Source organism: Echiichthys vipera (genome assembly GCF_963691815.1).
Source record: "Echiichthys vipera genome assembly, chromosome: 8".
NCBI lineage: Eukaryota > Metazoa > Chordata > Actinopteri > Perciformes > Trachinidae > Echiichthys > Echiichthys vipera.
Window position 1 is genome coordinate 12521618 of NC_139833.1, and position 15109 is coordinate 12536726.

The following is a 15109-nucleotide window of genomic DNA, read 5'->3' on the forward strand; positions in this document are numbered from 1 at the left end:
ATAATGAAAACCAGCCATTACACAATGGCGCGGTGGTGTAATTCTCATGTCTCGTATTGACATACATGATGTGCCTTAAAAACAAAGAAATTAAATCAACTATTCTAAATAAAAAATGCAACTGTTTTTGATACACAGGTCCTGCTTTGCATCTTTGAGATACTGTACTGTATTTAAGAGCAAATTGATCTGATCATTAAGGCTCTAGAGCATCTGAAAATATATTATTACTACTACAAAAAAACACCTAATATAACCGTATTTGGTTCAAGTGCATGGCAAAATGGACTGAAACATCCTATAACGTCCTACGCAGACAGTTACACGTTGGAGGAAGAACTACCCTGACCCATGTGGAATTATCTGAAAATGCTACCTGATCAATTAGTCCATCAACAAAAAGAAACCAGCACTATTTTGGATAATAGATTAATAAATTGAGTCATTTTCCAAGCAAAATGTCAAACACATGCTGGATAATTTGACAAGTTTCTTTGTTTATGGAAGAAAAACTTTTGGTTTTAGACAGTTTGTTGACATAATTACAATTTGTCACTAATTCTTACATTTCATAGGTGTTAAATAGAAAAAACAATCTGCAGATGAACCGATAATGAATAAAAGCTTTAGTGGTATTAGTTACAAGAGAGCTCAAAACATATTTTTTTCAGGTACTCTAAAAACCTTTGGCCTGATGTCACAAATGAATTATTAAAATGTTTTAATAAAGCAGCTGTCTCTGTCTATGTACCGAGGACCTGCGTTTCACAAACAGCGGTGTTGTCCATTGAGCAGTAAGTGCAAATGTAATGAATACTTTCATCATGTGAGTTTTCCAGATATATAAACAGCATTGAAGCTTTTAAAAAATAGTCCTAACCAGTAGTTAAAGCATAAATCTTGATCCATGTGCAGTTCAAAACGGCAGGTCTCGTTGCTCCTGTCAATCACAGTAACAGCTTCAGTCTAACTCATCTGCGCCACATCAGCTGACACACAGTGCAGGTCAGTGAGGAAGGAAGAGTGTATGAAAAAGTAGTGACCTGGGCCCAAAATCTGATCCAGGGTTAGTGCAGAACAGTGGCCAGTAGAGGGCATCAGACCACCGTATCAGTGTTGAGTGGTTCCTCCTTCAAACCAGCGTGCGCTGCATCCAGCGGGTGCTTAGTTGGTTGTGGTGCGCCTGTAGCAGTCTTCATCCAAAGCACAATGAGTCTGAATGAGACATTTCTTGATGTGACTTGTGCCAAAGCTTCATTCATAATTTACAACAGCTATAATAGAAGTCCCTGTGTGCAATCTTATGTACAAGAAGTTTATAAATTTGTATCTTAAACAAATATGTAAAACATAGTAGATTTCTCCTTATGATATTTCAGAACATCATCCACTTGTCTGTATTTTTTTTTACAAAGATTAACAACATTCACATACAGTGTTCTCATTTCAGAATTACTCTATTTTTAACTAATCGTTTTTAATTAATAATATTAATACTTCTACTTTGACATTGTGAGTTATGAAACTGAATTTATGATGTTAGAAATTCAGAGAAGACAAGAATATATTTGACCACATTTACCTTTTGGTAAAAAGGTACATAGTCCATGTATTTTCTATGACTGTTGTATGAATAATTATGTATAAAACTATGTGCATCCTCAGTATTTGTGATCAGTGTTTTGCATCGTACATTTCCAAGTGCATACAAATTTCCTGCAGCACTGCAGTATCTTCACGTTATACTGCAGCTCCTTGCTCTCACTGCCTCACTCTCCCTCCCCCTATACCTCCTCTGTCACTCAACCTAACCTCTACAGTCTTTCTAGGAAACACGTTTTCCCTTTTTCCATCATGACAAACTGAATTCCTTTTTTTCTTTTCCACTCAGCTCCCTTCTTAATTTTTCTCTGTCCATCACAGTTTCTGTCAAACCTCCACAATCCTGTTAAATCTTTCCTTCAATCTTCAACACTTCCTTTCTCCTTGGTTCACAATGTTCCAAAGCTACATTTTATTTATGTTTGATCACCTCTCCCTCCACTTCGTCTTAAATGATCTGTGCTCCAAGCTCAGCATTTACTCTCATCCACATCTAAATGTACAGTATACGTGATTATGAAGAGTCAGTGTCTCTCCTGATCCCCCCAGCTCTCCCTCTTCCTAACAGGGGGAGGCGCTCATGTGCATGTGTGTGTGATAATGAGGAGGAGGCACGGGCGATGGAGGCATGGCCATGGGAAGAGCCTGGCCTTGGGGATGTGAGGAGTGGGACCTGGTGAGGGTGTGCGAGGAGGGGTAGCCAGCAGACTGCGGGGGCATTTGGTAGCTCCCAGCAGAAGACGATCCAGAAGGCGGGCTGCCCTGCCCTTGGAGGCTGCTTTTGGGTGGTGGCGGGGGTGCCTGGTTGAGCTGGATGGAGATGTCACTGGAGGCTATGGAGGTGCTGCGGCCTCGCTTCGGTGGAGGCCAGGAGGATTCTGGGTGGAGGTACTGGCCGCTGTAGTCGCTGCTCTCAGACAGGCGGGGGTGGTAAAGAGCAGGATGGGGGCGGTACATCTCTTCCTCAGCGTAGCGCTTCATAAACAGATAGACTGACATCACCCCGGCCCCCTGAGACAGGGGGTGAAAAAAGAGGAAGCAGGAAGAGATGAGCAGATGATAAGATGCTACGGGGAGAGAGGGACTTGCTGCATAAATAAACTGAGTTCAGAGACAAATACAATTCAAAGATATAGTAACAAATGATGACTGGGGAAATTAGATTGAAAGTGATTGACAGGCAAGTAGCTTTAAAGGGAACGTACACAGCAGAGAGACGTAAGTGTATGCTTTGGATTCAGAAAGATGAGGGTACGCTTTAAATTCTTTTAAGCTCATAAAAAACAGATTATGAGAGAAAGAAAGGCAAAAGAAGGAGACAAGGGTGTGGAGAACAGATGGGAAGAAAGGAGAGGAGAGAGGAGGGGAGGAGGTAAGTGTTCACTGCACCACATTATGGGCAGTGCTGCTGCCGATGATGGGAAAGAGGCAGGAGGAGCGGGGTGAAAAGAGAGGTGGGAAGATGAGATGAGATGCACATGAAACCTCACCACGCATGGATGCACACATGAACCCACATGAACCCACACACACACACACACACACACACACACACACACACACACACACACACGCTCACACACACAAACCAGTGGCACACTCGGCATGCAATACTCCAGGAAATGAAAAGATATAGAAATGAATAATACATGTGAATGCAAACACATACAGTACATGCATTCTCTCACACTCTTTCTCATATTTTTATACACACAAACACACATACAGCCCAGACCGACCTCTTTGAGTAAGAAGGACGAGGCAGCGAAGGCGAAGGACCAGCCATAGTGGTAGTTGAAAAACTGTTCGGGCTCCCTGGGCCGGTTCATCACCTCATCATTAATACTGGAGATGTAGAGCACCAGGCCGACCACCAGACTGAGGCCTGCACACAGCACATTAACAGTCACAGTGAGTCAGACAGAGAAAGAGAAGGAGAGCGAGGAGGTCATTATATGGCAATCCAGATAGCTGCACCAGTATGGCAAGGAGAGAGCAAGCGATGGGATGTGGAGTGACCACACCAAGCAATTAGCCTCCAAAATGTTAACATTAATAAAGAGATGGGAGAGAGGCCAGAGCTAGTGTGTGTGTGTGTGTGTGTGTGTGTGTGTGTGTGTGTGTGTGTGTGTGTGTGTGTGTGTGTGTGTGTGTGTGTGTGTGTGTGTTATAATGATATATAAAGATATAAAGATTAAGGACCTGTACAGATGAAAAGATTTATTTTTTGCCCCATTTCACCCCCTGTGCACTGCCGAGGTACCCTTGAGCAAGGCACCGAACCCCAAAACTGCGCTTCTCATGGGGCTCTAACATCTCTCCATTCATACATGTATTTAGGACCTGTTTGTGCATGTGTGCATACTTGAGGCCTGTGTGTGTGTGTTGGTTTTGGGGGGCCGCTGCCCTGCATGTTTTTAGGTTTCTCCCTGCTGAACCACAGCTGAGTCTAATGATTATCAAACCTGTGACAAGCTTCTGTTGCTTGAGAACGAGCAGCTGAAGCTTGGTAACAAGCAGAGCATAAGACTCAGGTGTGTTGGTGCAGGGAGAAACCTAAAGTATGCAGGGCAGCCGCCCTCCAGGAGCAGGATTGGAAATGCCTTGTTAAAACAATAACAACAAAAAGAGTGAAAAGTGATTTTCCTCTGCCTGATAAAGGCATGTTTTCTTTTTTTCTTTTTGTAAAAAAGAATTTCCCAGAGAAAAGATGAGCTATTTTACAAAAAACAAACTTGATATGTTTGACCCTTGATTGTAAGGCTGCCTTTCTCCTCTTTTTGTATCCCACGTCCTCTTAAAATAAGATATAAAATATAACCCTAAAACAAGTTCAATAATGCTGTATTTGCTATGAGTGGATGTTGTATTGCAGGATTTTGCAAGGAAAAACAAACAAAATTTGGAAATGTCAGTGAGCGTTTTGCCAATACGTTCTGAATAAACAATTTGTGAGTTGGCATGTAAATTCTTTGAAGAGAAGGGGCGTTCTCACACACACACACACACACACACACACACACACACACACACACACACACACACACACACACACACACACACACACACACACACACACACACACACACACACACACACACACACACACACACACACACACAGGAGTTTGCCTTCAGGGCTTTCTGACAGAAAGCACATAAACGCTCTGGTTCTGCTGCGGAAGTATTTAGGCAGCAACACTACTTGGTTAAGTTCAGCAAAAGAAAGCCCTCTATGCTAACTTCTCCCGTGTGCTATTCAAACTACAAATCCATTTATTTAAGTAGATTGACATTATGATCCCAATACCATCCTCATCGGGTCAAAAGATGCTCATTTAAACATTTTCTCATTATGGTGATTAACATTATAATTCAGGTGGCATACTTTTCTCATTAACACCATGTAATTTCTCGGAGCAGATTTCCCTTCAAACTAAACTATTTTCTTTCCACTACTTAGCCCAGAAACAGAGAACTTTTAATTTAACTGTCACATATTTTGATTACTGACTGGTCTTGTACATTTATAGTTTGGTTCTTCCTAAAAATTAGAATAAAGATATGTTTTTAAAAAAAAGAGAGAGCCAGACATTGAAGGAGAGAAATGTGAAAGTGGCTTGACAAAGTTTTTAAGACCATAAAAGAAGCTACACGCAGCTTGCACTGTAAACTTCACCGTGTTACAGGACTCATCGAGAATAATCACTGCATGAAAAACCAGAATAGGCTTTCAATGACCCCTTTAACCCACAAGCAACACATACAACATTAAAACCCTGTCCTCTGAGAACACTCACATGCTCTCCACTCTGCCTCAGAAATGTTAAATGCATGAGATACAACATATGGCCAACATCGAGGAATCAATATTCAAAGAAAGCTGCTCGCTGTAAGCAGTGAATATGAGTATTTTTAGCTTTCGCTGTAAAATTCAAATGTACACCGGTCTAGTCCTTTGCCTTAAACAGCAAGTTTAAAAGGTTGTGTTGTCGATTTAAAATGGAAAAGCACGGAAAATGCAGAAACCATGCTGCTGTCAATCTTGCAGTGGAAGTACATCTTTATCTAAATAAGTAACACAAGAAAATTGAGGAAAACATGCATGTGCACTTGGACATCGGGGGGTGGGGGGGTGGGGGGGGGGATGTGCACGTGTGTGACATAAAAGAAAGAGGAAATAGAGATAAATTATGTGTCTGCAAGTATACATGCATATGCAGGATGTGATGGATTCTCTGTGATGGAAAGAGAGCAATATCTTGAACAGCTGTGCTCCATGCTGGTTTTATGAGTTCTACAGTAATAACCAGAACATGACCGTCCCAAACAATATATATACAATATTTACCAGACCACTATGTCAGTGATGCCAGCAGAAAAGGCACAACTCACTCAGTGGTTCACCACCACATCCACCGTGACTCAGAATACTGAATGAATATCCTCTGAATGGAGGAGTGAGTAGGAAATAAGAGGAAATAGGAGAGCAGCTGAGAGGGGGGGCAGAAAAGCAAAGGAAACTGAGAGGCTGGGTGAACAAGAGGAGGAGGAAGGCAGAGGAAGGAGGGGTGAGTAAGGGAGGCAGGAGGAAGGCAGGATTTAGGGAGAGAGAGGCTTAGTGCAGCACAATATCTAACCGCTGAAAAGCAATTTGATGCACTTGCCCCTTATTATCACCCTATTATCAAAATACCTCATAAAGTGAAACACTGCGACACTTTCAGCACAGGCTATAAACATTACATAACCTCCCCCTGTTACATAACGCCTATTATTCTGAAACACCCTTTACCAGCAAGTCCCTGACGCGGTAAAAGTCAGGAGCTGTTGCGGCAGCCCCCGTTTGATGCTCCTCTGAGCTCTGCAGCGCTGCTTCCTTCTCAAACATGTCAAGTGAAACAGCCCTTCAGAGAACATGAGCTCAAATTTTGGCTGCTGACAGTCTTCACACACACAGAGAACAAGAAATGGGAGCATTACAGCCACCTGCTGTTCAAGAAGGTTAATGCAGAAAATCAAGTCGCTCATGACACTGTGGGAATATTGCACGTGTTTCAAGAATTGTCACAGTCCCTCATAATTTCTCACGTAAAGCCTGCTTAATTCCGAAGTAATGCAAAGTTAGTAGAGCAGGAAACTGTCACCTTGCTGTCTTAAAAAAACTAATCTAGTCACCTTTCCTGATGACAGCCTACACACCTGCATCATACACTAAAAATAGAGCCGTGATGGAGTGTGACACAGGACACACCAGGCTGCTGTAATCAATCACAGAGCCAAGGTGTGTTGACAGCGGGACATGAGTAATGGCTCACACCTGAGAGGATGAAGAAGATGCCGGACACAAAGGCCAGGATGGTGCGCTGAGGCCGGATGTGTCCGATGTTACTGATGACGAAGGCCGTGAAGACGAAGAGCAGCGACACCATCGGGAAGGGCGTGGCCGTCCGCACCATCTCTGTGAAAAGGAGAGGTCACAGGTGTTAAACAAAGCTGATGTAATGTGTCCTTAAACTGCTGGATATTAAAGTTTCCGGAGCTTGAAAGTATAAGTTAATACAGTCAGAGACAGGAATATGCCTCAGTATGCTCTGTTGTTGTGGAGATGCCGTGACTTTCAACACTAAAACAGGGATTATGTTTTATTCTTTTTTTTTTTATATTCTTTTTTTTTTACAGTGATTTAATTTGGGGAAGTGTCTAATTGCTTTTTAACCACGGGAAGCAGAGTTATGATGCATAATGTTGCTTTGCAACTTTGCAACATTATAGACTTAGACTGTTGCTTTTAGGTTACAACAAAACCCAGCACCATGGTTGTAAATCTGTATGTTACAAAAAACATGGATGAATTTCAGCTTTTCCGTTATTACTTTATCAATTTACCGTACTATTCAAAACAGCAATGATGAAATGTGATGATGAACTAATCACAACTATTGATGTGAAAATGATTTTTATTTTTTAGAATCAATTTTGAAATAATGTCTTGGAACTTTAAGATAACAAATCTTTGTTTGTTTGTTGTTTTCTGTATTAATGAACACATCTGTATGAAAGAACACTTACATTTTTCATTTTCTATTTCAATTTATGTTGACTTTCACCTGGTAAATCACTTTCAAACATCTTCGTATATGCGGATTTCTAAATCACTTGAATGTATTGTTAGAGAAGAAACACTGCTAAATGACTCTCACCGATTAATCTGTGGATGATTTTCTTAATCAATTGTAAATCAGTGTCCAAATCTCCACAACAGTTTGCTTGAGCCCAAAGTGGTGCCTTCAAATATCTAATTTTGTCCGATCCACATCTTAACTCAAAGATAACACGTTTGCTGTGATTTAAACATCAAATCCTCACAGTCGTGAAGCTGCAATAAGAGAATAGTTGGGAGTTTTTCTTTCAATTTCATCAAAATACTTTAATTATCTGTCAATCCACCAATAGCTCAATATTCTGTTCATATTTTAGTACCTACGATCAATCAGCAGGGGGACTCTGCAGTCCCTCTCGTCCAGAAGATATGTGTAATGTCACTGGGCTCCGTGTTTTACTCACTGAGGATATTTGCAGTGTTTTCAGTGGTGATCTCGATATCGGGTTCAGTGAAGTACTCCGACGCAACACATCTCCCGTTCTCCGCTCCTGAGAGGAAACACACACACACACACAAAGGAAAATGTTGGGGTTTGCTTTTAGGATCAAAGTCAGTCAGTGATGCATGAGGAAACAAAACAAAAACAAAACAAGCATGTGAGTGTCTGCAGTCCTGCTCACAGGTAACGATCATGTTTTGTGACAGATATGATTCTGGAGTCCAGAAGCTTGCTTTCTCTCTTTCCTCCCCTCACTGCTCTCCACACTGCTGCTTTAGTCTTCATTGTGATGATGTGGACATATGCACACATACATAGCACCATTGCTTGGATGGTGTGTGAGTGTGTGTGTGTGTGTGTGTGTGTGTGTGTGTGTGTGTGTGTGTGTGTGTGTGTGTGTGTGTGTGTGTGTGTGTGTGTGTGTGTGTGTGCAGTATTCTGCAGCCACCCTTTTCATTTTTGAATGTGAATATTCAAACATGATTTTGTATCTTCCTACCAGCCACGAAGCAAACTCTCCATAGGCCTGAATGCAGCGCCATCTTCACCTCCATGCTCTGGTTCGTCTGCAGGATGATGCCCTCCACCATGATTAGCCAGTAATCTGTGGACACTGCCACCCCCACCAGCAGCAGCCCGCAGGCTCCGAACACTGTGGACAGGATGGTCAACGCACGGCTGCTGCACGAACTCATCTGGATGGCAGAACGAAAGAGGGAAAGGGTGTTAAGAGGAGAGGAGGGAAAAAAACAATACACAAATGTACGTACATTTTGGACAGGGTAGTGGAGGGAGGCCATTAGGAACGGAGGGGGAAACACTGAGACAGACATGGAATGTGCACACATGCAAAAAGCTAGCGGCTATCTTCCTGTCTCGCCTTGTTATAGCTTAAGATGAGATCGTGACACATCCGGTGTCAACCAATCCTGTTAAAGGTCAAAGAGCGGTTAGTGCAACAGATGATGACTTCAAGGTGAACCACTGAACTTAGGACTTAAAAAAAGAAAGATACATAGTAAAACACACACGCACACACACACGCACACGCACACGCACACGCACACGCACACGCACACACACACACACACAGGACAGGAAGGAGAGGTCCTGTGTGACTCACACGTGATCTTTCTGTGGCTTAGTTCTGGTTGACTGGGAAAGACTTCACTGCAAATCCTCTGAGCTTGCTGTCTGTATGAATTTATGAGTTTGTTTGTGTGTGTGTGTGTGTGTGTGTGTGTGTGTGTGTGTGTGATTGTTCAGCCACGGTCCTCTGCTTAATTTGGACCCCTATTCACTACGGAGAATGCATGTGAAAAACACAGAGAGGGGCTGGTGTTATCACTTTGCTTAGTTATTCAGCAACTGAATTGTTGTGTATTGTATTGTTGTGTATTGTATTGTTGTGTATTGTGTGTTACAATAAGAGGATAATTACTATAACATTACTGGACCACCTTTAGTTCATTCACTAGGAGCTTGCTCAAGGATGGTAGCATCTCTCAGTGAGTGCATGGCTGTTGTAAGTATCACATTGTATCTCATAGACTGTGCAAGTCATTAAAGTACACTTATGTGACTTTAAATGAAATGTGACACTGGAAGAACTGGCTGGAAGAGACCAATTATGGGGAAGAAGCAATGCACCTGCTCTGCAACCAGGTGAAAACACACACTGACACTCAGCTCAGCCAGTCACAACTGCAACAGTCGGGCCAGGAAAACTTTCCCGACCTTATTACACATACTGTTTACAGAACAGGCATAATGGAGCTTTTACACCAAGCGTCTGACCCTTACTGTCACAAAATAAATGATGTTTGTTGCAACAGGAAATGTTTTCCACTCCTCTCTTGTCCTGTAAGCTGCACCTTTTTGTAGCTGACAGGAGTGAAATCAGGCATGTTCTTCTGCTGATGTAACAGCTGCTGCTTCAAGGTTTGAAAAGATGTGTTTGAGCGTTCCCCTCGCACATCACTGTTGTGCTGAGCTGTTATTTGCATACTTGTGGCCTGCCTGGTTTGACTGTCAGTCATAAAATGTTCACAGTGCTGCAGCTGACCAGATTCCTTTTTGTAGTTTCTCTGTAAATCATCACCTGCGTCTTACTATACACATAACATGCAGTCGAACAGACAGGGTGTAATACATCATGTTTAGGCCGACTAATTAATTCAACTGACCATTCATCAGGCTCTTAAGAGGTCTGTGATGACAGAAAATGAATGCCATGATAATTTTCTTAAACATGATACCCATTTTATTCGTCTGGTCTTTCTTTGTATGACAAACCATTGAGTCTCTGAAGAGCAGAGTTATAAAAGATACAGTCGTTCTGCTGGGGAATAAACTTTTAAAGATTAAGCTCGGCCTCATCTTATCTGGACAGCCATTGTGTGAGACATGAACACTATAGAGGTTGCTTCACTTTCTATGCAGCACTGGGGATGAATGGAGCTTCTTTTGTTAGTGTAAGAACCGAGCTGGCTAGTAGTAAAGCTTCAGAGCAATCCTCTGAGGAAAGACAAGTTTGTGCATGTTGTGACTGAAAGAAGCAGTGAAGCACAGAGTGAGTTACTGATGGGACGGACAGATGTGAGGGGGGAAAGTGTGATCAGCCACTAACAATTCAGTCAAACAGAACAGATAAAAGATGGAAAATCATGGCGAACAAAATACAAAAGCAACCGATTTACAAATGGCAGGATGCATCTATATGAAACAGAAGGTTTCGACTGAAGATTTGTATGAATTCACACCGACGCTTCTTTTATCCCATGTTGTGTATCGTATAGCAGATACAGAAGTGGCCACTGCTGCTGCCTGACACTTGTGGACAAGAGTTTGCGCCGTTGTTACTGAAAGAGTTCAAGATATTCTCCGTATAATCAAAAATAACCCGACAGAGAGGTGCTGGAATGAACTATCACACCTAACCAGCAGTTGAAAGGGTGTGCCAGAGTGGTCAGGAATGAGTGAGAATCAATCTGAGTTGCAACCCAGCAGAAACGAGTAGATGTGCCTGAGTGGCTCTTCCAGACTTGTGCAGCACCACGGACAGCGCCCTCATCTCTCTCTCTCTCTCTCTCTCTCTCTCTCTCTCTCTCTCTCTCTCTCTCTCTCTCTCTCTCTCTCTCTCTCTCTCTCTCTCTCTCTCTCTCTCTCTCAATAGACTGCACCATCAAACTGAAAACACGTGAAATACATCCTACTGACACAAAATACACATACAAACACACATTCACCGCTTTGCCGACCATGTATTGTGACCACATCACTCCCCCCCAAAAAAATCCTCTAAAGAGCTGCTGCAGCTTTTTGGAGAAATAGCCATTGAAAACTCCCTGTTAGATTTGTGATAACAATCCCATTTTAGCACTCAGAGACAGGCCCCTCAGCTCCCTCACCCAGAAAGAAATGAGCCAATTGAAATGGTTAGATAGGAGCCACAAGGGGGGACAAAGGGTTTAATTCTCTCTAATCTGTCACAATCTACAGACAGACATCACCTCTAAGCTCACAGAGGAAGAAAGACACCAAGAGAAAGAGGAGGAGTTGAGAGAGGGGACGATGAAACTATAGTTAGGTGGGAGAGTATTTTTAAGGCAGGAGCAGCACCAGCATGTAGCAGATATATAGGTTAACACGGGGAAAGACCTTGGCCCAAAAAATGGAAGGAGCCAACATGGACGCGCACGGCGAGGACGCGCCTACACCTGTGCTAAACTAACCAACCGTGACTGTGCAGCGCGTCTCAAAAAAAAAATATTTTAAAAATGAATAAAAAATCAGCCCGAGAGGAGGATGAAATCACTCAGTGCGAGCAAAGAAAAAAAAATGACTTCATAACGACCAAACGCAGATATCGTGACTCAATGGGGAGCTTGCTCATGATTTTCTCAGAGCATTTCAGCTGCGCAGCCACACTCTGAAACTCGCACCATTTTTTCCACGTAGAGCCGAGCGGGGATAGTTAAAAACATCATTATTTTCCTGTAAAAAAAAAAACAAAAAACTATACGTGAATGCGAAGCGGGGTCTGTATCCTCCTGGCACGGGAGGGGAGGGCTGACTGAGAGGCAGCGATGTGCGCATAGGGTTGTTTAGAAAGCCCCCTCTGCTGTCCACACACACTCACACGCGGAGTTTGGAGATGATAAACAGAGCAGGGAACATGTGAGCGACTTGCACGCGCACGCACGCAAGCACATACACACACACACACACACACACACACACACACACACACACACACACACGCACACACACACACACAATTGGGATGAAATGGGTGGAGAGAATAAAAAATCAAGAGCTGTTGAACGATTCGGCTCCCAGGTAACATTAACTGTGATATCTCAAGTGAAAGATGAGCGTCTGTCTTTACGCTAACACGATATGAGGACACGTTATGAATGCTGCGCTTTTCACAGCTGTCATCACACACACACACGCACACAAACACACACACACACACACACACACACACACACACTTAAATGACTGAGTCAGGTTGAAAAGGCGTCATCGCCACTATTACTGCCAATAAACACACAACTGTGGTTCTTTAAAAGGGGAAAAAATACTCACCCTGCCACGAGAGTCGTGCGCACACGTCAGTAGCCAAGAAACCTCACACCAGGGAGGCTTGGTTGGTGGGGTTTGGTCTCTCCCTCTCTCTCTCTCTTCTGTGTGTTTTCCCTTAAGCCCCCTTACCCATCCTCTAAATCCTTCACTCTCTCTTTCACTCAATCTGTCCCAGGCACTGCGGTGGATTGGTTCAGCAAGCTACTTTGGCTACGAAAGAGACATAGCAGGAGCAGGAGGGAGAGAAGTGTGGGAGAGGGAGAGGGAGGGAGAGAGAGAGAGAGAGAGAGAGAGAGAGAGAGAGAGAGAGAGAGAGAGAGAGAGAGAGAGAGAGAGAGAGAGAAAGACAGGGTGAGAGAGAGAGAGTGTGTGTGTGTGTGTGAGAGAGAGAGAGACAGAGAGAGAGATAGAGAGAGAGGGATAGAGGGGGGAGGAGGAGGAGGAGGAGGAGGGTCATGTTAAACTATTTCTCATCTTATCTTTTATACATTATTTCGTTTCAAATGATTTGTGTTTCATTAGAGGCTACTTTACAATGTGTATTATGCAATATGTAATTTCACAATGTGGCGTACTGTATGTTGTTTAGTAGTGTAGTTATGAGCAAATCATTTTTAATGGTTTTATTACCACATTTACCACCATTTCATTTATTATGTCCATTTGTCTTGTCAGCATGTCAGTCATATGTCAAACACACATGTGGGAAAGGTGCTTTACAGTTAAAGTTTCATTGATTAATCACAAACATTTCTTTCCTGCTTTCTTACAATTTTAAATACACTTTACTCACATTGCAAACCGTACAGGATTACATTATGCTCTGGAAATGCTGTGCTTATACTGTAATTATGATTATGCCAATAAAGGAAGGTTTAATTTCACTTTAATGCAAACTTAATCCAACAAACTGTAGATATAGATCATCCAAGATCTCCTTATATACTTTAATTTAGCCTCACATTATGAGTGCAAGTGAATACCAGTTAACTGCGCTAGCTAGTAACCTCTCTTCTTCTCTCTTCTTCTTCCTCCTCTTGCACCCCCTCCTCCTTTGTCTCCTGTGGTCCGTGTCCCTTGGTCTATTTTTAGCTAGCTGGTGGAGGAATCCTATATTTTTAGTAACGATATCAATAGTCTAAAGCGCACTCTGACCTCAGGGCATGAGCGAGAGAGAGGATAGGGTGAGAGCGAGAGATTGAAGCGAGGTAGAAAGAGAACAGAGAAGTAAAGCTAGAGGAAGAAGAGGCAGTGGTGAAGAAGAGGGATGATATCATGTCAAAGTGATAGTGAACGCGGACCGCTCACACGACTCCAACCAGAGAGTGCTGGAGGTTCAGTTACACGAAGGCAGATACTGTCAAGGTTGGAGTAAAGGTTGTGGTGCTGAATTCAAAATCAGGCTGTTGATCATCAGGTGTACATTAAACAAACCAAGGAGGATTTATCTTCTCAGAAGTGGCATTACATGTTTTTTTTGAAATACTTTATTTAAGTGTGAAACTGTAGGTTATAAATACCTCGGACTGCAGAAAAGAGCCTCATCTGCCAAATCAAGACATAAAAGTCACACCCGTTGACATGATTGACGTAAATTTTATCAAATTATAGCAAGACAAAGAACCTCAGGCTGTGTTTTGAAAAATTGTATTGTATGTAATTAAAATGTGACAAAACTCTTCACTGCCTGAGCATCATTATTAGAGAATAAATATGAGCAAAACATATCATAATATTGATGCAGAGTGCAGGACAAGGTAAGATGTGATACTTGCATCAAAACAGAACAGTATATCAAACTGCAACAATAAGGTTTACAGAGAATGACATAAAACAATACATTGAAGCATTTACAGTGCAGCACCAGCAGAAAAGACAAATAGAAGAAGAAGCCTGGAGATGAAGGGCAGATAGAGAGGAAGAGAGGAAGTTGATGAGATTTTAATGTGAAGGTCAACTTGTTATAACTCAGTTCTCTTTGGGGATATTAGTCCCATCATGATGCTGGAGGGGTTGGAGGAGGGAGGGAGGAAGGGAGGTGTGTGCGTGTGTGTGTGTGTGTGTGGGGGGGGGGGGGGTCTGAAGGGTGGAGGAGGTGGGACTGTGAGGCTGCTTCAGAAAAAGGAGGAGGGAGTGAAAGTGAGATGCCTAAGAGGTGGTTTTGCTGGTTCGACAACTACAGTATCACAGTAAATAGAAGGGTCAGCATCTTCTCTGCCTCTGTGTGTGTGTGTGTGTGTGTGTGTGTGTGTGTACATGCTTGAGATTGCACTTTTGAGTGTGAGTATGTGTGAAAGTGAGGGAGAGGGAGTG

General features: G+C 42.7%; 1 protein-coding gene across 1 annotated transcript; it reads right to left on the bottom strand.

The window, feature by feature from the left end:
• Window positions 1-2163: 2163 nt before the first annotated feature.
• On the bottom strand, window positions 2164-8901 carry cacng7b (calcium channel, voltage-dependent, gamma subunit 7b; the record flags this gene model as incomplete). Its single annotated transcript, XM_083918754.1, has 5 exons — window positions 2164-2613; window positions 3342-3487; window positions 6922-7062; window positions 8169-8255; window positions 8706-8901. The coding sequence occupies 5 exons, from the start codon at window positions 8899-8901 to the stop codon at window positions 2164-2166; spliced, it is 1020 nt and encodes a 339-aa protein (XP_083774880.1).
• Between the last annotated feature and the right edge of the window lie 6208 nt (window positions 8902-15109).